Here is a 27,016-nt window from a genome sequence, read left to right as displayed (position 1 = left end):
TGGTTACAGTTTTCGTTAGTTTCCACTAAGCTCTACGAATGCCCCAAGATCTCCTAAGTATTTCACATCTCCTAGTAGTAGCCTCTATAGCCACTCAAACAGGGGTTTCATTTGGCTCCAAGTTTGGCTTCCAGTTTCCCCTCCCAGCACCTTGTGGTGCGCTGCTGGCCCAAGCCCACAGGCGGTTTGGTGCCACCTTGCCCTGGCCCAGGCGGCACGGGGAGATGCCAGCGCAGCCCCCGGGTCCCCCGGGCGGGCAGCGGGGACACTCACTCCGCTCCCTGCGCTTGAACCGACTGCGGGCTCGGCCCTCGGGGAGTTACGCACGCCGCCAATCCTGAGATTTGGTGTGTTTGAAATTTATAAACCTGTGAAAGTTTCACCTGTACCTAATGACGTTAGCCCCAAAGTCTGTTTCAGAGCAGGACTACGGAGCCGGGATCACAACAGCCGCGCCGGCGCGGATGGATATCCGTCTCCATTGTTCCGGGCCGCGGGCTCCAGCACTGCCCTCTGGTGGCCGATCCCTGGCGGCACAACGGGGCTCCGGCCGGCACCGCTCCCCACGGCCACCGAGCTGAGGTGAGCGTTCCCCAGACATTCCCAGGGGGGCGGCTCAGCTTTAGCTGTTAAACATCTTATTGCAAACGGAAAATACAGTTTCGAACAAACCAGCACTTCACACTGCAGAAGCAGGTAATGCGTTTCTGAAAAATGTTTTTTTGCAAGTATTTTTACAAGCGTTTCAGTATTGGCAATAAGATGAAGATTTTTAAAATACTTAAATTGACAGCGTTCCGTTTACAGTCCCAGGTAGGACTCGTTCTTCATTATTATTATTACTATCAGGAAATAAAAAAAAAATGCAGAAACACGGGATAGACCTATTTTTCTAGATAGAAAATGCACGTAAACTTTGTGTGCAGGTCTTCTGAATGGCAGCTGTGGAGCAGGACTGAAGCTACAGCATGATCCCGGGAGGAGCTGATCATCAAGGGTCAGTAAGATAATGTACTAAGTATTTAAAAATAAATGTATTTTTTCCTCACAGGCAAACTAGCTAGCTACAGCAGCTTTTCGTTCGTTTCCCACTATAGTATCAGGTACTAACTGGTTAAGACATAAGCGGTATACTTGGACCTGATTTGATACAGCGCATCAATTCCTAAGTTTCCTAGAAATGTTGAAATTGAGAGACTATAAGAAGTATGTAAAAGGAAATCCTTCTTTAAGTACAGAAAAGCTAGTTCAACACTGTGTTTGTCATTGTTTGTGATGTTCCCAAAACTCCAAGCCCCCAAAGAAATAAATAGAGCCATAAGAATAATATTTTTAATCGATACAGAAAGAGCACATGGTACATTCCTCTCCAGCAGCAGCTAATTCCGCTCCACCATTGGGGGAAAAATAAAGTTAAGGCTAGTTGAGGGCAACCTGATACAATGGTTTGTCTCTAATGCATTCTTGGAGACAGCCTTTGTAAGTTTAAGAGACTATCTGTGCAGAAAACATGGGATGTTTATTTAGCAAAACATCAACAACAGAGAAAAACATGCCTCATTACAGTGGTAAAAATACACAAAGCTTTCAAGCTGCTTTTTACACCAACTCAGTTCTGAAACCATAAAATTCCAGTTTGCAGCATGTTGTGCCTCAGTATTGTATTGAACAGGCTATCGCTAGGGACTGCGGTGACCCAGTTAATCGATGCAGTGGAGTATAAAGTGCACAAGAAAAGTAAGTGCATTGAAATGAACCATTTATGATTATGACTAATTCCTGTTACACATAGTACTTGACTAAAATGGAAATCTGATAGGCTGTTTAGTAAAACACAGTACTACGTTTCCAAAAGCACAGAATCAGTATCACAGATATTAGAAAGACTTTTACTTAACATACTTTTGTGGGTTGTTTTTTTTTTTCCCCTCCAATTACCTCCCACACCAGAACACAAGCATTCTGACATAGCTTTCTGTGAGTTTGGGGGCGATTTGTTTGGGTTTGTTTTAGTAATGTGTAAGGCATCACCTTTAATAGCTTTTCTCTTTACCCTCTATGTTAAAAATAAGCATTTAGGGACACAGTGATTTGTTTTCTATTGATTTGAACCTCTATTTCTGAAAATTAGTAGGGGTGCAGTTTTTCTCCCCAATTATGAAACTTTATGTATTATGAAACTTTACATTTTTACAGGCTGTCAAGAACTGTATTTTCTATGCGTGTTCCTACTTACAGGTTAAGGCCATTGTTAGCAATACTTATGAGCCAAACCATAAAGCAATGATCTAAGTGCTATTAATTTATGGGCATATTCACCATATAAAAAAAAAAAAAGGATCTGATGCGGAGGTTCTCAAATGCATTAAACACATAAAAATCGGGTGCTTAGTCACTGGAATCTTTGGACATTATTTAACAGCACTAGATCCTTTAAAACACAGGCTGTTTCTTCAAAATAGCTTATTCAATTCCCCAAAACAGATGCCAAAGGCTAAAAACAGTTTCTTACCCTTGTATATAAGTTATTTTACAAGTTTCCTTTCACAGTGAAATCGCTTTTCTGTCTGTATTCGCCTTTCTGAGAAAGGAAATAAAAATTTGGGTTAGTTTCCATAACATTTCATTTACATTGCCGGATCATCTCCAATCCAATGCAGTACACCATAAAGCATAGAAGACATCTCTGCTGTCTTAACTGATAAGCAACAAATCAAGTATTCATATACTGTTTGCAAAACTACTTACTGTTTTGTAATAATATAAAGTAGTACAAAACGCAGGCTGTAAGGTACTGCCGGCATTTCAAAACACAGTATTTGTCACCAAGAAGCGTGCACAATAATGCATTGAAATTCCCTTTTTTTTTTTTTTTCCTCTTTTCTGTACATTCGCTACGTGCAGCACAGTAAGCGTTCCCACAACTTGTTTTCCATTTCCAGTCGAAGGCCAGAAGACTGGAGGCAAGAAGCCAAGCACTTAATTTACATCCATCTATTTTAATTCACTTCTGCTAACAGAATATGCATCCTGAAAAAATGGGGTTCTTGGATATTTGCAGTTGTAAAAAAAGAGTGAACATTTTGCTACAAGATTATTCACCTAGAAAACTTTGATACAGTTGCCAAGTCCAAGTCTCCCCTCTGGCTTGTAGCAGTTCCAAGGCTGTTCTCAAGAGTTCTGGCAGGAAGAGGTAAGGTAACTCTACCTTTACGTAGTATGTAATATATGGGGGGGCAGAAATGACAAGTGGAAGACATATGAAAGTTAATGCACCGGGAAAACCAGAAAGTAAATCTAGGATAGAGAAAAAAAAGAATCCAGACATTCAGATCGGTCTCATTGGTACACAGGTTTGTGCTTGTTCATTTTGTAAAGCCTTTTGTTTGCTCCTTGTTCAGAAGGGGGCCCGCTTGCAACGACTTCCCGGTTGCCAGTGACGGTGGGGCTAGGCGAATGAAGGGATCAGACTCGGCTTGGCAAATGAAGGTGTCGGACTTGGTAGAGAACAAGGTAAGAGTCCGTTGCAGTATTATTGCCTTTTTTTTTTTTTTTTTTTTTTGGCATGCCCCCTCTTGCCTCTGGTTTGCAAACTGCTCTCTAAAAATATCACTTGAGGTACCTGGAGGCCGCAACCAGACTTCCTCTTCAATATGCAGCCAAGGGTAGGTTACCGTACCTGCTGCTCAGATCATGTAAGTGTTTTCTCATTTTAATAAATACAAGCTGCCTTGTACAAACTGGTCTTTTCACCTTACATTGCCTATGAGAAGCTTCTGTGGCATCTTTGTTGACGTTTCTAAGCAGCTGTTGTCTCAGAGCAGGATAGTATGTAGCCATGGAAGAGCCAATGGACAATAACCAACCTGGTGAGAGATGGGTTATAGAATTCATCACCTCAAGCCTTGCTGAAATTTTTCGGGAGAGAAAGTGTTCAAGAGCTCAGAGTGGTACGACACTAAAGAAACAAAGGGGTTTTTTTCCAAGAGCATTTCAAGAGTTTTGCCAAGGCGCACAGACTAGATAAATAAGGCAAGGGAACATGGAAGGCAGGAGACTAACAGAGGCAGAAGCAACAGTGTCACTTCTAGTAACTTCCTTGCTCTTGAGAGCGAGAAGCTAGAGCACGCTTCATGCAGTGGCTAACGGAACAGTCAACTCCCGCCGCAGCCCTTGCTTTAGCCACTAGACAGATCAGTCGTTCAAGCTCTCTCTAATACTGTTCTGTGGTCAAGTGTGTCCCACAGAAAGATTTTAGGTTTTCCAAGAACAAACTAACTACATTTTCTACAATAGGGGATGAGGCTGCATTGTCTTTAGAACAGTGACTTTTTCAAAGTGGCTTTTCCTCTGTTATATTTTGTGACTACTCCTTCTATAACTTGATCCCAAAAGGGAAGTTTCCCCTATAAAACATCTTAGAGTTGAAAATGTACAGCTCATATATATGCAATTTGTATAACCAGATTTTACTGTATATATATAGTTGCATGTTTGCTAGTCAGTGTAGACAGAAATAGCTAAAAAGCAACTAGAACAACAGTATTTCATTGCAAACAGGAACCAACAGGCTTCCAAGTATAATATTTTACATCAACACAGGTTTTGCAGCTTTTCAAGTTAGTTTTCATTAGGTACTTGGTATACAGTAAAACTCTGAGCTATTCTTATTTATAGTTTCATCGTTCCAGGCAGAGATTTTTAATATTGATTAGTAATCCTGAAATAAATTAAAAAAAGTCAGATGCATAACATATGCCCAGGTAGTAGCTTAATGTACTGTAGAAAAGTCAGTTTTGTTTACCAAGAACCAGAATCCACTTCAGTAACATTCCCTGAGGCAATCCACTATTTTATTGTTTTGTCCTCGAACCATTTGTATATAGTTGCTGTTCTGTTCCAGACTGCTTTGTTTCTTTAAAAATAGACACTGAGAAAAAGACATCTGTTAACATTCATTGCTAATTTTATATTTCAGCAATTATACTTCCCCTTAATAGTCTCTTCTCCTCCTCTTTTTCCTCTCCAAAAATTGCAAGTTAACAGATAGCAAATCTCTGTGCTTGATAATTCACAAGATAGGAATTCAGATCTTGAAATGAATGTTAATTTTTGAAGATGTAAATGTGTGAATGGAAAAGAATGTAGTAGACAGAACAGAATCAATAGGCAATGAACAGTCTAAAATTTATCTTACTGAAACTGAAGTTACTCTCTCTTGAATAGAGAGTACCTCTGTTGCTAATATCAAGGGTGGGGGAGAAGTGGTGAGGGTGGAGGGCAGAGAAACACAAGAGAATTATCCTTGGTCCACATGAACGCACTGAGCAGGAACACTGTGTATCCTTATCTCCATGGGCTAAGGAGGTTTCTCCTGATGTAATTCCACCTTCAACATTTCAAAAAAGCCTGTGTATAATCAATGCACTTAAAGCTTTAAGTTTTAGTAACATCGCTTAGACTTTGTTTATAAAACAAACACACACAAGCACACTTCCTAGAGTGCAAAATACTTAAATACTTCAGTTACAGAACTCCACATGTAGTTTTTGGAACAGTAATCCTTTTGCTCTCGTAGTCAACTTTTTCCATTGCCAGCAACGGTTGCATTGAAACTAACCAAAAAACACAGCAAATACAACAGTCGATAACTCTGTGCTGTTTCTTCAGTTTTCCAGAGGACATTGTTCACTTGTATAAACTCATCGTTGGACTTTGATACATGCACATGTAAGCATCACAGAGTAGTCTTCGTGCACAACCTTGAATTTTTCTGGAATCCAGTGAGTGTAATTCTTCGAGAGACATCTTTAGATATTCACCAACTTCTGGACATGGGGTAACTTGTGGAATGTTAAAGCCGTTCTGACCTCCTTTTAACCATAAGGGAAGAGAGAGAAACAGATTAGGATAGCACCTACATTTATACATGTACTTTAACTATGACAGCATCAGCGGTTCTTGAAAAATGCCTTCCAAAAAAAACCTCACTGGTTTTGACTACTGCAGGGTAAACTTATATGAAAAGAATCACAATTGGTGTCAGAATATCTTACAGTGTTTACTAACACACACTCACCATGCCCCACAAAACCCCCACCAGAATGAGAACTTTGGATTTTTGTTTCCACAAATTCTGTATGACTTGGGGAGAATGACCTGAATGAATTTGGTAGGAACATGACAACTGCTAACTGCAGATGAATTAATAATCCATCAGTGTCTGTACCTGACGTGCAAGACTAAGGCAGAGTTTGCTCCTGGCCATTTTCCATGTGAAACACATGTGTTTCAAACAACACAAGTGTGAACATCCATGACACTTCCCCAGCAGACGTTTTTAGCTTATAGCACTAGCTGAAGAAAAGCATTTGTGATATAAAAAAACTCTAAGATCAGCAAAAGGTACATCAGTGAGCATCTCATGTGATCTACATTCATACTACATAATAAAGTAGTTCTTTACAGACCCAAGTCATACACATTGCAAGCGCACTAGAACCAGAAGGCAATCAAGCTTTCTTTTCTAAGACAGAGATTTTAATCCTGTAGCAGTTTCATTTTCAACAGGAGGCAAGACTCTTCTCCCCCACCAAAGCCTCTGTAACAGAGGGGTTCAAGAATTCTTCATACAAAGAATTGTTACTTTAAGTCTGACACTTCATCTGTTACTGGTTTTCTCAGGCACCAGAATTGAACAGTCCTTATTTAAACACTATTTAATGCTGCAGTATCTAAGAGAACACTTGTTTTACTGACATGTGTATTATTACAGGGTAACAGTTTTCCACTGATATCTAAAGAGATCCAAAGCAATGGCATAGATGTCGTAATATGTTACTATTTCTCTTACTCTAAAGATGCCTACACTAAATCATTTAAGCAAAAGCAATAAAAATATTTGCCGTCTGATAATTGTGTACATCCACTTAAATATGAACTGAAAATCAACTGCAGGAGTGTGTTCTATTTAAAATTAATTGTCTCTGCCAAACCTGCAAAGCATAGAAAAATGTATAAGAAGTCCCGCTAGGAAAACTTCTGTAGTTACTTCTGTACCATTTACTTACTAGGGTATCCAGCTGAGGTGAAATTCTGCTTATGAGATCAGCGACTGCTATGAAATCAATGGACTGAGATCAGGCTGGGACAAGATTAGTGTCCCAGCATCAAGTACATCCACCAAGTTAAATGATATTAACATCCCCAAAGCATTAAGAAATAGGCAATGGAATTTTAAATAGTAATACACGTAAATAAATAAGAATAAGTAAAAGATCTACCATCCCGATCTGCCATGCTGTCAAAGAAAAGCCAGGCCGAGTCATCCCTCCCATATTTAACAAAAGCTACATAGTGGCTTGTTTCTATGCAGAGAACAGCAAACAACTCCATCTTCTGGTATGGGATGCAGCCATGTCGCCAGTCCCAGTCTGGCAGATCTTTAGGTAGTGACAATGGATTGAATTTATGACTCTGTCTCTTGGGATGAAGATGAACCTACAATTGAAGCGATATTTCAGAAGAGAAAAAACACACTATAAGATTATTTGTTTCAGTGGCAGACAAAGCTAAAAAGAACATTACTGCTGAACTGAAGATTAATGGCATTAGAGAAGGAACTGCAATAATGGTAGCAGGCTAACCGGTTCTTCTATTTTTCCCCACCGGTGTAGTTCAATATTGCTCAGAAAATTCAAAATCTCAGGTTAGAAGGGAGGTTGGATTTAATGCAACAATTTCAACGCTCAGCCTTGAAAACAAGCCATGACTATGACAGCTTCACGCACGTTGCCAAACGGCTCTCAAAATTAAGTGGCTCTGTGTCATGAATTTATCAATTCAAACAAGGTATGTAAAATCAGGATTTCAAGCAGGTGACAGGAAACAGATTCCAAGCTGCCTACGATTACTACTTTTACACTGTATTCAGTCCTGGATTTGGCAGTTGCTGTGCTTTTAGTAAGAAACTATTGATGGATAGATTGCAGGGTCAAGCAGAGTTCCTGATTTGTCACCGAAACCTATGCTGTACTTGGGTGCAGTTACACCACTACTGGTAAGAAAGTCTCCCTACATGTTTATGCCCTTTTTTCAATTATGACAGTGCATACCATTTGGGTTAAACCCATGTACAATAACAAAGATAACAACTTACTTGTGTATTGCATGTTTTACAGAACTGTTTGATTTTCCCAGCAGAAATATCAGTATCTTCGTAACATTCTCTGCACTCATACATAGCAAGCCCTCCGCATATACGGCACTGCCTGGGAGCTGCATTTTTAAAGAAGGTATTAGTCTTCAACTTGGGGAGGCTTTTTTTTGTTTTTTGGGATGAGGTATATGGAAAGGAGGGAGGATTGCTACTTAAAATGGAGAAAAACACTACATTAAAAAAAGCTAAAACCAGATTGCCAATCAAATCAGAAACGTACCACTGTGTTTAACTTCTTCCCTTTGACATATTGTGGAATAACAGAAAAACATTTAGACTGGTAAGTTGCAAAACAGAGGATGGTAAAAATTAAATTATATCAATTGCATGAACAAGTAAAACAGGCTTTTAAATCAAGTTAGTTCCACTCTCATCATATAGCTAGCTCAGCCCCTGTGTCTGTCAACACCAGGGAAAAAAAAAGAAATAGCATAAGCTGATCACCATGCAATGAATGCAAAGGCCATGACAATTTCAGAGATGATTATTCTAATAGATTTTAGCAGTTTTAGTAACTCTTAGCACAAATTTAAAACTGTGTCTTTCCCATAGGTAAGGCAATGAAAAAATCAGTCCACAAAAAAAAAAAAGTTATGTATTCATAGCTGAAAAAAATGCACCATCACTACATGCCACAGGTTTGCATACTCATCTCAGGTTCTCCCCTTCTAGTCTGATAAACTAATGACAAAAAGATTAGAAAGCAGCAGCACAAACTGATGAAGATTAATGAAACATAGTCAACATTGTAAATACCTGTTAACCAACGTCAGTGCTACACTTGGCTTTTAAGATTTCCTACCTGCCATAATCATGTTTTGCTGCTAATAACTCAATTCTAACACCATCTTGAAATAAGTTTAGCTGTACAATACTCAAGACTGAATAAATATAATAAAGTCACATTCTATTCATTCTTCTGAATTATAGCTTTTAATTGACATGGGGGGGGCATTCTAGCCACTAAACTTCCCTTTCTCCTTAGCCTAAGCATCTCACACTACCTTGTGAAATATTTAGGTTTTTTTAAAAAAAAAAAAAAACAACAAAAAGCCACCAAAACTACCGTGATTACTTACTTTCACTGTGTTAGTCACTCTCAACAACTCTCTTTCATTACACAACACAATGTTATATACTTACTATCTTCAAGTAAGTCTGTTATATTTAATTCCAAGGATGGAAAAATTTTGTTGAACATTTTGAAGTCTTTTCCAAACCGAGGCATCTGGATAATCAGGCAAGAAGGTGCCTAGGTAAAATCCAGAATAGAATGTAATGAGCTTGAGATAGATAATTATATAAATTTAGAGACATACTTCTAATGCTATAAATGTATTCATGTTATTTAAACTTGCAACCCACTGACTTCAAAATTAAGACAGTAAGCAAAACAAAATCAAGTCTTTGAGAGAAACTACAGCTAAAAAAACCAAGAAAAAACAAACAGGGAAGTGGCATCTAAATCACTGACAAATGTTGTAAGTCCCAGTCATGCTCAAGTACGATATTAAATATACTGGACAACTCTCCCCCATCCTGAGGGAGGGAAGAAAAAAAAGCATATGTTTCCTTTATAAAGCCTTTTACAAACAGAGGTATCTCAAAATATTAGTCCTTAAGACAGTTTACTGGCAATAAGTAAGTTTTCTTTTAGTAATGTTTTTACTTAAATTACTTTGGCTTGTTCAGCCAAAGGATACATGTCATTAAGTCAACCTTAGAAGTATTTTTGTAATGTAGGCAACCTGTACCACTGATCTAGTACTCCCATTTCCAACATCTCCACATTTTGTTTTCACACCAAATCGTACTTTTGTCCCATTGCTGAATGGTATCACTACTTCTAACAAAGCAACAGCTGTCACCAACCTCTGCGAACTTCAAGTTGCTGTTGATGAATGACCACTCTAGTAACTGCTGAATTGTTGGGACTCCAACTTTCTCATTTTTGTCCATAAAAATTTGATAGAAGTAACAGTCTTGTACTTTCTGACCTGCTGATCTAAAAAACAGATTTAAAAAAAAAACAACAAAACATTCTGAAGCTCTAGTGTAATGATGATTGTCCTTCACTAGGAAAATAACCTCTACCAGAAAACAGTCTATATCACAGCCTCTCTGCATTGAAACAGATTGTGCTTTAAGAAACCAGCAACCACAAAGTGCATTTAGATGACAGGCAGTCAAGCATTATGTGTGGGCTGAATTTAGAAAAACTTATTTAAGAAGCAAAAGCAGCATAAGTTTTGCGGTATGTGTTAAAAACATGCCTATGCATTACTGAACTACCAACTGAGAAATACTCCCTAAGCAAATGCATCAAGAACTCCAACACACTGAAGCAGCTTTCATTGGAAAGACAAGTAAGAGTTTCAGTATGATACTCCAGATAAGGAGTTAAAAAAAAAAAAAGTAACGACTGGCTTTAATGAAACATTTCCTTTGAATCAGGGAGATGTTTACACTGCTTCCTACAGTGGAAATCTCACACAGGTGGCTAGTGTTGCTAGACCAGCTATATAGTTAACAGCAAACTCTCCAAAAGCATAACTCAGATTTAAGGGCTGTCCAGCTGTAATTGTTAAGAAGCCTTCCACACCTAGGCCAACATCAAAAGGCAGGCCAGTACAGTAGCTGCCAGTGCATGCCACAGTCAATGGTCTGGAAAAACTTCATCCTCACTTAAAAAAAAAAAAAAAAAAGGGGTGGGTGGGTGCAAATAAACCCCCATTAACCAAAACACACATACACCACAAACCACCCCCCAAAAAAATCCGACCAACAAGAATCCTAAAACCGTGACACAATTTTATATTGATAGGGAGAGGGTCAAAGGACTAAGCTACCAATTTAAGGAAGTTTTGAGGTCAGACGTTTCAAAGCAAAAAGTCAAAATCAAGTACTGATGATTTCAGGTAACATCTCAGATTTATGTTTATGTAACGGAACTATCTGGGAAGACAGCTTCAGATGAGTAATTCAGCCTACTCTGGAAGGACAGAAGAAAGGATACAGATGACTGCTCACATTGACGAAATAGATTTTGCTGTCGTAGAGAAACAGCATAGACTGGCCTCCAATAGCAAAAGAAAAAAGGCAGGAGCTCTTTCATCTGTGTCAAAGTTCCTGGGGTAAAATTCCTGGGAACTTTCATCAAACTAGCTATAAATCATAACCTCTTCCCATCCCAGCCAGCACTTAAAAAGCAACGTTGCTTTTTAGAATAAGTACTTGGGTGTTGAGAGGATTCTAAGAGTGTGATGCTCAAAGTTACTATTACTCATTTTAAGCCTTCTTTCTACGGGGAAGGGAGACTTCTGACTTACTCTTAAAAGAGTTCGGGTACATGCCAAAAAACACACCACCTTTGGTGCTAAAAGCTGAACAGTGGAGCGTCACTTCTGTTCTCTGTACAGCACCAACAGGACAAAAACCTTGAAGGCCAAGATTTACAGACACGGGATTAAAGAAATAGGGAAGACAATGCGGAAACATAGAGGTAGAGTGAGAGGCATCTTCCCTTGCTTTTACTTTACTCCTTTCAGCTGTGATTCCTGCCACAGCAGCACACCTGTTAACTACCAAAAAACCAGAAATACATTCTCACTCAAGATCTATTATTCTGATTATACTAATAAAAGCTGTTATTACAATTACAGTATTGTATCCCAGCTGTTTCACCAGAATACTACATTAGCCACAGGGGTTTCTCAGCACGTTGTATTTCATAGAATTGAAGAGCAGCAGTAACAATTGTAAGGATCTTGATGGCAAGCTACTCTTCAAACACTTTGCTATAGAGACCCAATACATGCCTGGAAGTTACCAGTTGTTGTGGCTTAGTTTTTCTGGGGGGAGTTGGGTTTTGTTGTTGCTGTTTAGGTTAAAAAAAAAAAAAAAAACCACCACAATGAAAATAAAAAAAATCCCTAGAAGTAGACCTTTGTCTAGGCAGAAGCAGCAACACAGTTCCAAATTCATGACATGCCTTGGTCTCTCATCCCTTCAAACTTTTTCAGAATTGCCTTACAGAAGTACCACAGAAGGTAGCCTCAGTATACTCAAATGGCATCTACACCATGAATACTAATACAATTCCTGCAATTTGGAAAGCCTGAAAAACTATGGGAAATGCCGTGCAACACTGCTGCTGCCGCAGAATGCAGCCAGGAACCCGAGAGTATCAGGTGCCAGCCAGCAGTGACAGCAGCGGGCAGCAATCCTACCTCTGTTAAACTCAGTCATGACAGCTGAATCCTGGTAGTGCTACAGCCCAAATGAAGGCACACAGAAATGCCAGTGTCTGTCAGTTTGATAAAGTATGAGAAGCCAACCTTGATCAAGGCAAACCAATGAAATATTTTTATTAGCCTTAAAGAAGAAATCAGCAATTTCTGCAGCTTGTCCCAGAAATAAGCAGTTATAAACTGCAGGCCATATTAAGAACCCTGTGGGGTCCTCTTACAGCAGCCCCTCTTTAGCGTAACTAACAGGAAGATAGTACGGCTCTCGAGTAGACAGCACTGGGACAGGGGATCTTTGTGCAGTTCTCACGAAACTTCATGGGCTTTTGCAACAAAAGACCAGTGGCACAAAACCCACCTACCAAAAAACATAGGCAATAGTGTAAAATTTGTCAATGTAACTTGATTACATTGAATCTTATTAGAAATATGAATCATAAATCAAATCTGATCTAAAAGCCATCTTAATCTGAAAGGCAACAGCTACTCTGTCTCGCATTTGTCAGCCTCTACAAATAGATGAGTTCAACAAAGAAAAAACACTCACCTTATTTTCAGCAGTGGCTCAACTCTTAGAATATGGTGAAATAAAATATTCAAAAATTCTTCTGGATCTGGGAGGAGGGAAAAAAAAAGGTCTTGTTAGTATGCAAAACCAGAGACATTATTCAAGATAAAATTTTGAAAACTTTCATTTAAAATCTAATAGGAAAAATGTAAAAGTTCATTTTTATAGCTTTATTAACACATAAGATTATGACAAGCTATGAACATTTTCATGACATAAACCTCTATTTACTCCTTTGGTGTCAGATGGCCCTAATAAAAGATACAGGCTCAACAGGGTAACAAAGCTTTCCAGTAAAGATCAAAAAGATGCTCTGTATTTCAGAGGAATCACTCCATGCCACACAACTTTTCCAGGAGAAATAAAAGCTCTCAAAACAGTGAAACTGCAGAGAAGCAGTGAGGAGTAGTGACAGTAACGCTTACATAAAAAGCACACAATAGTACAAAGTTCAACTGAGCTAGAGACCGAGTTCTGTAACCAAGAATGCAGCCAGCACTAGCTTCCCAGAGGTCTGTTCTCCCCCAGCACAGAGGTCTCTGGTATATTTCTCTTCCTGCCACTAACTGCAATAAAAACTAGTTTTCAGCATTTACAAAGAAATTATAGTGTTCTCCCAAACAAAAATGGAACGGCTACATAATACAATGCTCATTAATCATTACATGCAGCAGAAGATCAAAAAGGTTGGGAATTGATTTTTCTAACATGATTTACACATTTTATTGCGTAAAATATTACATAACCATTGTAACAATGAAATGCTGTAGCAAAAAGATTATTCCTCAGGAATCAAAGTGACATTTTGAAAGAGGACAAGGACTCCTGCCTTATCACATTTTTCATTTTCGAGGAAGAACCTTAGGTCTCTCCTAACTGCTAGAAGAGCGTTACATGGGCACAGGAAATCAAGAAGAGAAATCCAGCAATGGTTCAACTAGGGTTCCTTACAGACCCAAGGAAGCAGAAAAGGCCTTTTTACCACTCAGTGCTCACATAAATCTCTGGTAGAGGTACTACCGCTACAGAGAAATATTTGTGTTTTGTTCTAGTATAAATATATAGCAAGGCATTTCAGTTCCTTCACATTATGGTTCTTACAAACCTCAAAGAAAGGAAAACCTCCCCAGTTACCTTTTTCCTCTGAAGTGAATCCTGATGCAGCCTCAACTTTTTCAAGTATTTTCCTCAGTTTCATTATTTTTGTAGCACATACATATCCATATCTATGATAAATGGGTTTAATAAGCTATTAGCTGGTTTGTGATCAAGTCAGAGAAGCAGAAAAAAACCCCACCTTTTAAATGCTGAAACACAGGCTCTCGCATCCTTCTTTACGTGTGTACAGTATTTCTTCAAAACTATGTATCGGCTCCTCGTATCTGACTTCCAGGGTTTTTTAATGCATGATAAGTTTAGTGCAGTGCTCAATGTTCTTGTATAACCTTTAAGAGCTCTTTCTAAACATTAACTTACCGGGATAACTGTTTTCTGATTTGTCAATTACTTTTGATTAGTTTTCACTCTAATTTGCAGTACTTAATACATCATATTCAGAATGTCACACAATAATAGCACTGTGGGAGTTGTTAACAAAAAAAAATAATTCAGTATTTGACAAAATGATTCAGAACTGTATTGCTGACCTAAGAAGCTGAAGTTTCAAGCATTTAATCTTTTCCTCTGTAACTTTACAAAAAGTGCAAAGAAAGTTTTAAGCATAGTAGAAAGGTAAGAGAATTGAGACTTTCAGTCTTCTCAGCCACTTGACATTTCTGCTGCTTGGTGTGTATCCCACTACCTATAGCACAGAACCCTGGCACACATCAGGCAAAGTATACACACTCTTGTAAGAACAAGGGTTCAGAAGCCATCATTCTGTTCCAGGAATCAAAACAAAAACTTTATGATAAATCGGTCAGTAACATCCCACAGAATTTCAGAACTACAACTGTATTAGCTTATTTTTCTTTTTTAAACATGCAGATAAAGACAAATAACCTTTCATGCAAATTTTTGCCCTATTCCCTTTGTTCGTTGTGCCTAAAAAATTACAAAGCTCCTGTTAAATTCTTCTATCAAAAAGTGTTTTGACCACTTGCAGCCCATATGTAAAAATTAATGAAACTTCTAAAGCCCTGCAAAATCTATTAAGTTGTGAAACTCCACGTAAGATAACCCGAATACTCTTCTTGTCAAGAACAGCAGCATTAAGAACACGTACATATGAACGCTGTGAACAAACAGAACTTGTATTTAGAATGTTTTTGCATTCATACCTAAAGGAATTTTAAGATATCTTTATGCTGATCACATTTCCAAACAGAGTAGCAAAGGTATTTTATCACCAAACGATGAATAACTACTTCCAGTTAGCACTGATTAAATTTACCATGAAGAACAAGTAATAATACTTAAAAAAAAAAATGCTGAACAGACAGGCAGCAGCAACTAGCCAACTTCTCAGGTTTGCAATAGGAATGCATACACAGCAGGATCTAGTACAAAATTTATATTAGAACAGAGACCAGTTCACGTCTTTACTTACATTCTCAGAGGATTCACAATCTCTGTCCGCAACAGCTCTTGAGTCTCACTATAATACTCTACGTCATTCTTTTCTTTAGGTCTGAGTAACACAGTATCCAAAACAGAACTAAAAGAAAACAGGCTACAAAGAAAAAAAGGAAAAGGCAGGTTGTTTTGATTCTGGAAGATACAACCATTCCGATGCCTGACCAACATAAGACAAACCAAGCAAAGCCACGGGAAGAATAAAAGAACTAAAAAAACTCAGAAAGAGTAATTACGGACAGTAGACAACACAGCTGTACTAAATAGCAAAAGTCCACTCTAACCCAGTACCCTTTCTGCAGCAGACTACAAAACCAGTTGCCCAGGCAGGATTCTGCGAAGGAGTTCTAAGAGGGATTTCCCTCCCTCCGCCCCCCAGCCTCTGTACTCCCTCATCCTTCAACCACTTACAGGCCAGGGACTCCCTCAGTCAAAACCAGTATAGACACAAAGGGGCCAGTACAATTCGGACAGGATTAGCACTTCACATTCTGCAGCAAACGCTGCAGAACTTGTTCAGATAGGAAGAGCACAGTAACATGTCAAAGATTGCAGCGCACGGCTTCAAGCTGCACAGTCATACAGACAGACAGTCGTTACAACAAAGATCACATGTTCTGCATTTCTAGCGGGGGATGCCACTATACAAATTATGAACTTACCAGAATAAGGTGGAGTCTAAGTAGCAGGAGTTGTAGTGACCCTGGATACCTTTCTTCTTTCCAATCATTGTCTCTAAACCTTCTTTTTCCATTTTTGGAGGAGTGTTTTCTTCTACCACTTCACTTAAGTAACCTCCAAAGGCTGAAATATTTTTTTTCAAAAGACACTTTAAAGCCTCAAACTTTATCCCCCTTGAGTTTTTTTTCCTATTAACGTTTTATAGCTAAGTTGCTGCCTTAGTGTAAGCATTCCTTCTCTGGACTAGAAAAACATTTTATTATAGCTGAGACTCGCTGTCTTCCCGAGAGTGAACAAGGCCTTACATTCCACTGACGGTGCACAATCAGAAAGCCTGCAGCACTGAATTAATTTTACCCAGTAGGAATGAAGTTCTCTTCTCATTACAAATGCCCCGTTCACACTATCTTATAAGTACTGGACACTTTTTTCTTTGCTGTCGTCCCAGGCAACACAACATGACCCAAGAAATATAACATATTTGAAATAAAAAAAAAATAAAAATGTGAGTTTTCACCACTAACTTCCACTGTAAGAATACATGCTTTTCTATGTTAATATTTAGGAAAAAAAATAATCTGACATTTATAGAAAGATAACTGTGTTTCTGATAATGTAATCACATGTTGCTGGAGTTGCAACTACCATTTTCAGCAAGACTGCTTTACAACTTCTAAGGTAAAAAATGTACAGCGTAACAGAAAATCCCTTAATTTTATGAGATTTCTTTAAATACATGAACATTTTCCTGTTTTAAAGCATAACAAAGTAATCCACAGCAGCATTATGTTCTGTACAGACCGGTCTATTCATTAATCTCATTTAAGTACTACCTGTACAGATTCTCAAGTGTTCAATACAAGAACATATTGCAGGAATAAATGAAACAGAAACCCAGGTCAGTTCCCAGCTGATAAGTAATAAGCAGAAGCTCAGTACCTAGAGAGTTGCAGCGTTCAATCTGGTTGGAAACAGGCTGTAGTGAGGCAAACCTGGAATCTGGCCTGCAGCTTTTGAGTTTAACAAAAAGAGCTTTCTTTGGAGCACAAGTGAAGTATCGAGTTCCTTTAAATGTTCCATCCGTACAACCTGCACATTCATCTTCCTGAAAATTCAAGTGAGAATTCGCTATTTTTCTTGTTTCTACAGTTCTGCAGCAAGACGTTTGATAAAACATCTACCTGTAAGACACCCTTCAGGTACTCTGAAGCTTGATATACAGCGCTCCTGCATTCTAGTACACAGAGCCTCAGCTGAGGTGTTCTTTAATTGGATCTAATGAGGAAATTCAGAGTCACACTTTTTTTCCTTCATGCTTAAACTTTCACTCCATCCAAAATAAAACAAAAATTCTATTAGAAGCATCTTGGGTAAGGTGGGAGAGGAGAGTGAGAATTAAACCTAGTCAACATCAGGAACTTAACTAAGCTAGCTAGTCACTCCAGATTCCCCCTGTTATCAGAAAGAGCACACATGCAGTACAAAGCACCTTTTAAAACTCAATTAAAATCACTAAGCATTGGGTAGCGTGAATAATTCCAGTGTGACTGTGGCCTGCACAAGAAAAATACTTGCTTCAGAACACAAAAAGTGTACCTCAAGGAAAGACAACACAAACTACATATTAAAAATAACAAGTTGTTACTTATCTTTGATAACAAGATCTAAGGTGTATTGTCTGCTTACTAACAACTGCCAGGTTTTAATGCAGAAATCCATGAGAGGCAAGCCCAAGACCCCGTTTAACTAACACAAGGCACCCTAAAATGCAGTCTCAGAACACCTGTGGCAAACTATAGCTTGGGCTTCAGCCAAAAAACCCACAAGCACCAGGGTTTTTCCTAGCAGCTGATATTCCTGTCACATTCTCACCTACTTTGCAAAAAATGCTTGTTGCTTTACATAATTGTACACTGCTTTATCTGACATTTTATTGAACGTTATCCCCAAATAAAGAACCCCATCTCCCTAATTGCGGACACATTAATTTAACTGATAGCCAATCACAACCTTGGCAGCAACTGCCACAGAGTAAATGTCAGTACATAGCAGCAATTTGTGTTTGCAGCAACCGTGAATTTACAAAAGGCTCACAGGAACACATAAAGCACATGGCTGTCAAATCAACAATATTACTACCATCGTTTATCAAAACCAGCATTATGACTCTGACAGTCGTAACTCTGACACTGCCTGTTTGCTGGTATGCAAAAACCAAACAAATGAATCAATATACACTCTTACAGCCAGGGCATTTTATGTAAATCTGCATTTCAGGGAACCTTTATATGCTGTTGGCTTTTTTCAGTTAAAATCTCCGTAACATAGCAAAGGGCACTCCTTTAAAGTGAGCGACCCACCAGTCCTACAAATTCAGTTGCCCACTGTGACACAAAGACACCTCAGCACCTATTAACAGAGCAAGGGCCAGGGCAGCCACAAAAGTCAGAGCTCATCTATGAATTTAAGCTGTGTTATAAAAAGATCACATGGCAAGACGTTTGGACAAATCCCTCCACTGACTGCTTTTGCAAAGTATACAGGCACCAACTCTCAGAAACAAAACTATTAACGTGTAATTAATATTAATATGAATTACAATTTATATTTACCAGTTCCAGTCCAGCTAGTACTTCATTTACTCCAGGGGGCTGGCCAATCCAGCGGATTACTCCATAGAAAGGAGGATTTTCTTTAACTTCAGCCAAGGAACCTGCCTCAAGACCATGCGAGTTCCCAACTGGGCCTGCTGTTGACGGACTCTCCTGGTTAGCCGTAGTATTTACGTCGCCAATGACTGACTGAACAGATAAAGAAAGAGGACTATGTCCAATAGTACCATTAGTACTCGACGCTTTTGTCAAGCTAAAGGGGAGGGAGTGAAATCTGTTTTCTGTAGACACAGAGTTTGTTAAAGGTTGCTGCAGCGGCGGTGAAGAATGCCCAAATCCAGGAGATGAATCAGTAAGTGATTTTGCAGGGTCTTCAGCAACTGTTAAAATCAAAACCAAGATATTAGTAAATGGCGGGGGGGGGAGACGGACGACCTCAACATCTTACAAAAGGAAAGAGTTAGCTATCAAACAACGAAGTGTATCTGCAACCACGTGTAATTTCATGGGCATCCTATATAGGAAGCACTAACAGCTGCAGACATGTAGGAAGATGTTTGTCCCTTGGCAACACTTGGAGAGACAGAACTGGCTGAGGAGACACTGCTGTAGCCTTACCACTTTTACCACAACCAACGGAAATGAACACTAGAGAGAAAGGAGACAACAGGCAGAAACCACAAAAATATTTAGATTGAAAGCTTTTTTTTTTTTTTTTTTTTCAACCCCACATCAGACTTTTCCTTTGAACACAACACAACAGCCCCAACAAGGATGACTACTGCAATAGGCAAACCTAGGAAGAACTCACTGGTCAGTGTGACTGAGGAAAGGATTTGGTTCACAGCTAATACAGAGATGAGTAATTGCTTGCAGACAGGATTTGCAAATGGAAAAGTGTGTATTCCCCTGGCTCTATCACAATATACTTTGGTTCTAACACAAGGAATCTATCAGTGTCTATAAAGAATAAAGGATTTAAATAAGTCATGACTAATGCAGTGCTTGATAAATGAGATCACAACTAGATGTAACAGCACAAGTGTTCTGTATCTTCCCTCATCTGTACCTGGTCTCTAATACACAATGAGTATTCACAGAGCAAAAGGCTCTTCTCCATCACCTCTTCTTTTCATGCTGTTTTATTAACTAAAGTTGATGACCAGAATTTAAAAAAAAAAAAATATTTAATTCTTCACTTCCATAGTCTTTTATACATCAGATATTTACCTTGCTTATTTAAATATTATAACAAGTAAGTTTTTAAACAGAATTCCAAGCTGTTGGAACATCATCTGTTAGGCAACCAAGAACAATTTTAACCCATTTTTTTAATGGTTCATGGAACTCACGGGCTACTGCTGCTAAAGGTTTCCATTGCAAATTAACATTACTTGTTTAGCATTTACCCCTTCAGTCACTAAGCCAGCCAGCCATACTTTTTAAAAAAGTTGACCAGGGGGAAAAAAAATTAGTAAAAATAAAATAATACTTAGATCTGGAAGCAAATCAAGATCCCTTGGGTACCTGCACCCATACTTGTAAGAATTCAGAGATTTTACAGGAATAACCTTATAAAACACTGAAAAAAAAAGGTATGCTAGTCAGATTAGGTTTTCTGCCACCCCTACTTCCAGCCTGAATAGCTGGGTTAGCAGAGTATTACAGTTCCCTTAGATCTGTAACATTGGCTACAACAGGACAGGCAACATAAAATTACTCTATATGCTTAGCTAGAAGGAATATCTTCCTATCTTCCTTCCAAGCCTCAACTTTTTATTTTGCTTGCAAAGACATATGCATTCCCAGAGCTGCACAAGTGTTGCCAAGAATGTAATCCCCTACATGCAGAATAAAACCACAGGTCTGTCAATTAAGACAAAGCATATTTTCATGGGGGTCCCAAGATGCTTTTTATGATATAGTAGGTCTTCTACTGAGACAACACATTCCAACTGTTTTAAATTTAAACTTATCCTTGTTTTATCTGAAGAACATCTACACACTATAGCTTTGTTTTGTTTTTTAAATAAAGTAGATGCCTACATGAAAGACTATCACCTCTCATTACCTTCATCAATATACCATGGGGGTTTTGTTTTCATTTGAGGCTGAGAGTCAACTGATGAGCCATTTAACGTGTAGAAGACTTCAGATCTGTTTCTATTTCCAGGTTCAGAGGTAGATCCTGGAAAATAACATGTTTTACTTAAGAGATTAATCTCTATTTACAAGAGGTCAGTTATGCCCTTATTTCGTAGTATAAATTTGTTACTGTACTTTCCAGAAGACCCAACTGCCTTTCCACAAAGCAGCAATGTCTCCCACCAAAGCTAACCCAGTTATAAGCTTGCAACAAAGTAGCAGTTTATCCCAAACCGACTTAATCCTCCAAACTGAAATTTCAAGTCACCAACCTGACGAGAAGGCAGAAAATACCCCTGAAGTACAAATTTTTCATTACTATTAATTATGGATATAAGAAAGTATTTGAGATACAGTGTAGAGCAGGTATTTTTTGTTTCTAAAGCAAAAAAATTTTCAGAGTAGACAAATAAATTACCAATCAAACTCTACACAGCTGTAACTTGTGCCAACACAGAACTGCAGTTACTTTAGTGAAGAGCATCTCTGTCAGCATCCTGTGCCAGGTAGAACAAAAGCTTATGGAATATACTGTCATTAATATTCTACAAACCAAAATAGCCACTAGTAAACTCAAAAGATACTGAATTTTGATTTCTACCCTTTTAAAAAGGAAATTGTTTCCCTTCCAGTTTTTTTTCCCCTAGGAGGATTTCCACAGAGCTGACCAAAAGCAGAGTCACAAGAAGTTTGTATTTCAGGAACTCAATTTTGGTTTTGAATCACAGCAAAATTAACGTATTTGCTATTGAGTAGATCTGTTGCTGGGCTAAAAATCTGGAAGTTTCTACTCCTGCAGAAAGAAGACAACAGCAAACTATATTTATTAAAAAATGTTAAAAAAACCCAAACACACACCACACTTTTCAAAACAAAAAATGCAGCTCTGAACTGGCCGGGTGGCTAGGTAATATCATTGAATTTTTGCTAAACCTCAAACTTTTTCACGAAAGTGAAGGTATTTTGAGCAGGAACTTAAACTGTCTACCACCTTTGTTATGATTAAATAAATTAATACTAATATTCTACTTTAGAGAAATTTTACTCGATATGTGACTGGAATAATAAATGAAGTGATAGAAAATGCAAGGCAACACTTCTTCCCAAGGAAAAGAAATTTTTAATATTACATGGGTAAAAAAACCACAAACCAAATTATTTCCCATACATACCTGTAGCCTTTGGCTTACTATGATTGAACAAGCTTTTGTCACTGCCACCTCTTGAGGTATAGGCAAGTTTGGGAGGTCTCCTGTCCTGTGACACAGTCTCTGCGAGGTGGTATACGAAAAGAATATTAGTTTCCCTTTTCTGTGCTTTTACTACATCATAGAGAAGTTCAGCTTGAAACGTACCTGAACCAAGGTCTAGCATCGTAAGTTTTAAAAGTGGGTGGAGCAAAACCTTGTTTGGCACATAACCAGCACTTTACGTATACGGGATTTGCTTCTAGCACATCAGCAACTACTTTACTCTGAAGTCCACCATTATTTCTTGAACACATCAAATTGATTGACTTCACGTTCTTCAATGCACATGCATGCTTCCATTACAGGAAACAGATGTATGAAATTCTAAACTTAGTTTTCTACCAACACATCTACAACAAATGTTCTTTTCCCAACAATGGAGAAGCCCCCATGGATTCTCCCAAGAGGAGAATTCATGCCAAAACATGCACCTCAACTACAGCAACAAGTAAGAGCTGAACCTAAGAAAAGTTAGCCAAATTGAAGACAGAGGGCAACAGTTACAGACTACAGGCTGTACAAGACTGCACGCTCATTAATATTGTCCTCAGACAGAGCACAAACCCATGAAACTGTTTTCCTTCCTCAGAAAAGGAATCAGGGGACTGTAGCACTTAAAAGTTAACATTATTCAGTGAATTACTGTGGATTGTGACTACTTCCACAGTCTCGCCGTGAATTTTCTAGTTATTTACTCACAGAATGCGTAAATAATACTATTGATACATTTCAAGCACAGAAAGAACAGTTTTCTGATCCAAGATATTTAAACTCCTGGAGCAAACAGAACAACATTCAATAAAAAGATTCTTGCTACAGACACATACTCATGAATACTATACAGCTGTATAGTACTGTAAATACTATACAATTTGACATGAATTTTGTTCAATATTAGACCTTTTCTGCTACTGACCACTGTAACCAAAAGGAGAAGGAAACCAAAGAGAAATATAACACAGAAGGTTAAACTCACTCAAGCGAATTTAGGATATACATTCCACAGTTTTGTTTTAATCATATAACTGTGCTTAGGCTGAGACATTATCAAAGACTGCCTTCTGATTAAGAAAGCCGAGCATACCTGGAATAACATCGTTGATGTGCAAGAGAAGTGTACTTTCAACACTTGCAAAACTGCACAGCTGTATTCCATTATATCTTCCATCCCAATTTCCAATAGGATTATCCTAAGAATAGAAAAACATGTTATATTTATCCCAAGAGAAGATTTATGTCGTACAGAATACAAACATATGTTTTTAGGAATGTAAAAAGTAGGAAAATGAAAGTTTTGACAACATCTACTTTTTCCTGTAACAAACTTTGTATTTATAACAGTCAAACATTACAGTCTTTGTAGACAAACACAAACTTTAAAACTGTTCTTTTGAGAAATAATTCCTATTTAAACAAGCATTCTTCTACTAAAATCCATGATTTATAAACAAGTTAGAACAATTCCAGTGTATTGTTAGGCAACAGCTACTGCAATCAAGAAAATGGAAGCACATGATCTATAAAAACAAAAACCAAAACACCCTTTAACTACCACAAATTTGAAAGCTGTTCATTTTCAAAAATTGAAGTTGCTAGAAATTATTTTTAATTGCAAGCTTCACATTTTCTTGAAAGATCAACTTTTGCACTTAAAGCTCAGTATTTTTAAGGTAGAACAAAGTCAAACAAACCAAAGTTACATGAAAAAAAAAGCTTTTGAACATAGCTAACAAAAAAAAAAAAAAAGGCATCCAGTCTACGTTTTTCACAAGGCAGAACAAAGCCAGTCTCACAAGACAAACACATAACTCTATTACTTCAAGACTGATGTCTAACACTGCAAGTAGCTCAGTGGAGGCTCCTTAGAGTAACCAGAGTACTCCTCCTGAACTGTTTCACATCAAATATACCATTTACCCGATGCCAAAAACCAGTTACCACCTGGGGGCATCTTTGAACACCAGTGTTTGGTTTCCCGTTTTAGGTGAGCCTCCACTGAAGTAGCTTGTGGATAATGTTTCTTCTTCTATATTGCATGTAATTCACTAGCTAACACACATGCAAAAGTTATTAAAGTCAGATTATTTTCTTACCATGTCCACTCCAACAACGTATCCTAAACTTTCGTTTCCTGGTAAGACATCACAGAATATAACTGTCCCATACTCTATACTCTCTCCTATCTTCAGAGAAACCCTGGAGTTGATCTCCAGAGGAGGAAGTTCTACCTGCATTGCGTCAACTGGAGCTGCATAGTCACTTTCCAGTTCATTGTCATCATCTTCCACCAGCTCCAGTTTGTCCAGAGCAACAAAAACCCCACAATCCTCATCACATCTGAAAAGCTGCTTGCCTTGGTACTGTCCATCAGTAAAGCCCTGACCGCGACCTTCTTCCTAAGTGTCAGAGGAGGAAGAAAAAAAAGAAAAAAAAAAGGCAAAAAAAAAAAAGCAGTGTGTTTTGTGCAAAAGCAGACTACTAAAAAAGCAGTAACATTATCCAGTGTTTTAGAGAAACTGCAGTAGAATTTGCCTGATGTACTATCATTATATTGGGAGAATTCTATTGCCAGAATTTGTAGCAATATCACACCTTAGATGAACAGTGAGATGTCATTACATTACAGAGTAGCTGCAGGCAGAAGCCTTTTTAAGCAGGGAAGCATGTTTTCTTCAGGTGAAAATCTTGCTTCCATCATCAAATTTCTGCCATTTAAAGACTACTCCATACTAGACATAATGCTAAACATTCAAAATTTCCACTTAGATGCCAAATAATGAGAGGTGATTTTCAGAAGCACTTGGGCCTGATATTCCTTGAGGTTCTTAGTGGGAATTGCTAAGAATTTGGGAAAAGTTTAAAGAGGACTTTGAAAATATACTTCTAACGCAAGAGCGGCACTCTCATGAATCTAATCCTTAAAAAGCTTATGGTTGGCATAAATTTCACAGAAACATCTCACTAAGAGCACACAACAGTAACGTTCTCTATCTTAACTAATTGCCATTTGGCTTTTAGGGCTCTACAACACGAGCAGCCCTAAAATCCAAGCCTGCATTTATGGACTGTATCCTGCCATGCAGGAAAAAACAAAGTCCTCAACAGAAATCTGAGATATTTGCCACGATGGGGATGTAAGTAATTAAATTTCTCTAGGCTGGAAGAGTCAGAGTCTGTTCAAGTCTTTTTGCCAGCCCAGGCACCTCATCAAGTTTCACTTAACATGCAGAATACAGAGCCGATGTGATGTGGTGCGTTCACAGGCATTTAATAACAATTCTTGGGAAAAGACTGAAGATTACATAATGTTTAGGGGTGAAGATGCTTCTAGGAAAAAAATTTATTATGACTGCCTCTTTAAATAGAAGATTTTTAGCTCATCTTATAAAATATATACAATGCTCCCGCTCAGCAAGAAACTTACCAGCAACTCTACTCCAAAGTATATCCCTGTTAGGGACCTTTCTTGCATTAAGGGTCCTCTGAAGCGAACAACACCAGGAAATTTATCATCTCCTGATCTCAACTGCACTCTAACAGGTGAGCCAATATCTATTTGGATGCCTTTAGTTAACCTGCTTTTGCTTTTGAACAGACTGTATCTTTCCTCACAGTTAGTAATAGCCAAAAGCAACTCAGCTAGTTTTTCATTTATTTCTATAACATCCTTCTCATCCACAAACAGGACTGCATGAGGTTGTTCCAGAATTTTTAATCCAATCTGCAGTTTTTTGCCTTTACAAGGAATATTTCTGGAGTGTCCCACAGAAGAACGGTCTTGAAAAAATTGCCCAATGCTACCTTTGGGCACTTTCAAGAGCTTTTGAGTCTGCTTGTCTATGACACTGCATTCTTGGAGAAGCAAGTAAAAGATCCGCTCTTCCCAATAGGATGAACTTGCTTTTTCTTGACTCCATAAGCCTGAATTCATTGTGATTAAGACCTTTAAAACTGCACAGAAGTCGTCAAGAAAAAGAAACTGTTGATTTATGTGCAATGATCTTGACAAATTCTACTGGAGGGTCCAACCTTTGGGAAACAATGCAGTATTCATTTTGCAAAGAACCAAATCCAGAGCAGAAAGCCTAGAATACAAAAACAAAAAGAAAAAAAGGCAAAATGAAATTGGGGAACTACAGCTAGTCTTAAGTAAAACAAGAGAAAATCATGTAAATCCGTGACCAGCCCCACCCCTCCTATGGAGTTATAGTTCAGCAAAATCTGAGACAGTCTCAAAACAGCCACAGTATTGCTGATCACAGAAATACACAGCAATAACCAGTAGAAATGGGTATTTCCTTTCCTTTTCTAGTTCCATGAAGCAAAGAGCTATGGAAAAAGTCTAAGGAAATGCAGAAAACACACATAAATGAAAGGAAAAAGAAAACTTAATTTCGGATGAACAGGAATAAATACCCTGCTCAAGTTTACAAACAATATTTTATAGAAGCTTTCCACTATGAAGGTCTTTTCTGGTGCTTAGGGACTACTCACGTCTGACAAAGCGTACTGCATCTGTCATCCCGCATATCATTTTGATTTCACAAAGCAGAAAATTGTGTCAATGCAATATAGCAACAGAAGATGGAAACTTTAGTAATTTAAACAGCCATTTCTTTAAATAATAGAAATGGACAGTTCCAGTAAGCAATAAACAAGTATGAAAAACAAATTGCACCCGCATTGCAACATGCAGTTCTAAAGAACAACTTGGAGGTTTT

The 27,016-nt window shown here is 38.2% G+C and overlaps 1 protein-coding gene across 2 annotated transcripts in view; it reads right to left on the bottom strand.

The window, feature by feature from the left end:
* Window positions 1–1,318: 1,318 nt before the first annotated feature.
* Window positions 1,319–27,016, bottom strand: part of CYLD (CYLD lysine 63 deubiquitinase) — a 29,652-nt gene continuing 3,954 nt past the window's right edge. Inside the window, exons 2-17 of one of the 2 annotated variants that reach the window (XM_080411232.1) lie at window positions 25,720–26,380; window positions 24,389–24,691; window positions 23,380–23,485; window positions 22,218–22,316; window positions 20,972–21,088; window positions 18,901–19,280; window positions 17,228–17,393; window positions 16,270–16,411; window positions 15,582–15,704; window positions 14,168–14,259; window positions 13,013–13,079; window positions 10,091–10,223; window positions 9,362–9,470; window positions 8,159–8,277; window positions 7,284–7,500; window positions 1,319–5,873 (exon numbers count right to left, since the gene is read on the bottom strand). In XM_080411232.1, the coding sequence (XP_080267358.1) occupies window positions 5,689–5,873; window positions 7,284–7,500; window positions 8,159–8,277; window positions 9,362–9,470; window positions 10,091–10,223; window positions 13,013–13,079; window positions 14,168–14,259; window positions 15,582–15,704; window positions 16,270–16,411; window positions 17,228–17,393; window positions 18,901–19,280; window positions 20,972–21,088; window positions 22,218–22,316; window positions 23,380–23,485; window positions 24,389–24,691; window positions 25,720–26,226 (2,865 nt within the window). In that variant the 5' untranslated portion in view covers window positions 26,227–26,380 and the 3' untranslated portion in view covers window positions 1,319–5,688. The remainder of the gene's footprint in view (window positions 5,874–7,283; window positions 7,501–8,158; window positions 8,278–9,361; window positions 9,471–10,090; window positions 10,224–13,012; window positions 13,080–14,167; window positions 14,260–15,581; window positions 15,705–16,269; window positions 16,412–17,227; window positions 17,394–18,900; window positions 19,281–20,971; window positions 21,089–22,217; window positions 22,317–23,379; window positions 23,486–24,388; window positions 24,692–25,719; window positions 26,381–27,016) is intronic. The other variant, XM_080411233.1, reaches the window with a different exon arrangement.

Source organism: Falco punctatus (genome assembly GCF_963210335.1).
Source record: "Falco punctatus genome assembly, chromosome: 14".
Lineage (NCBI taxonomy): Eukaryota > Metazoa > Chordata > Aves > Falconiformes > Falconidae > Falco > Falco punctatus.
The sequence above is the reverse complement of the archived record's forward strand: the minus strand, read 5'-3'. Positions and strand labels throughout refer to the sequence as shown.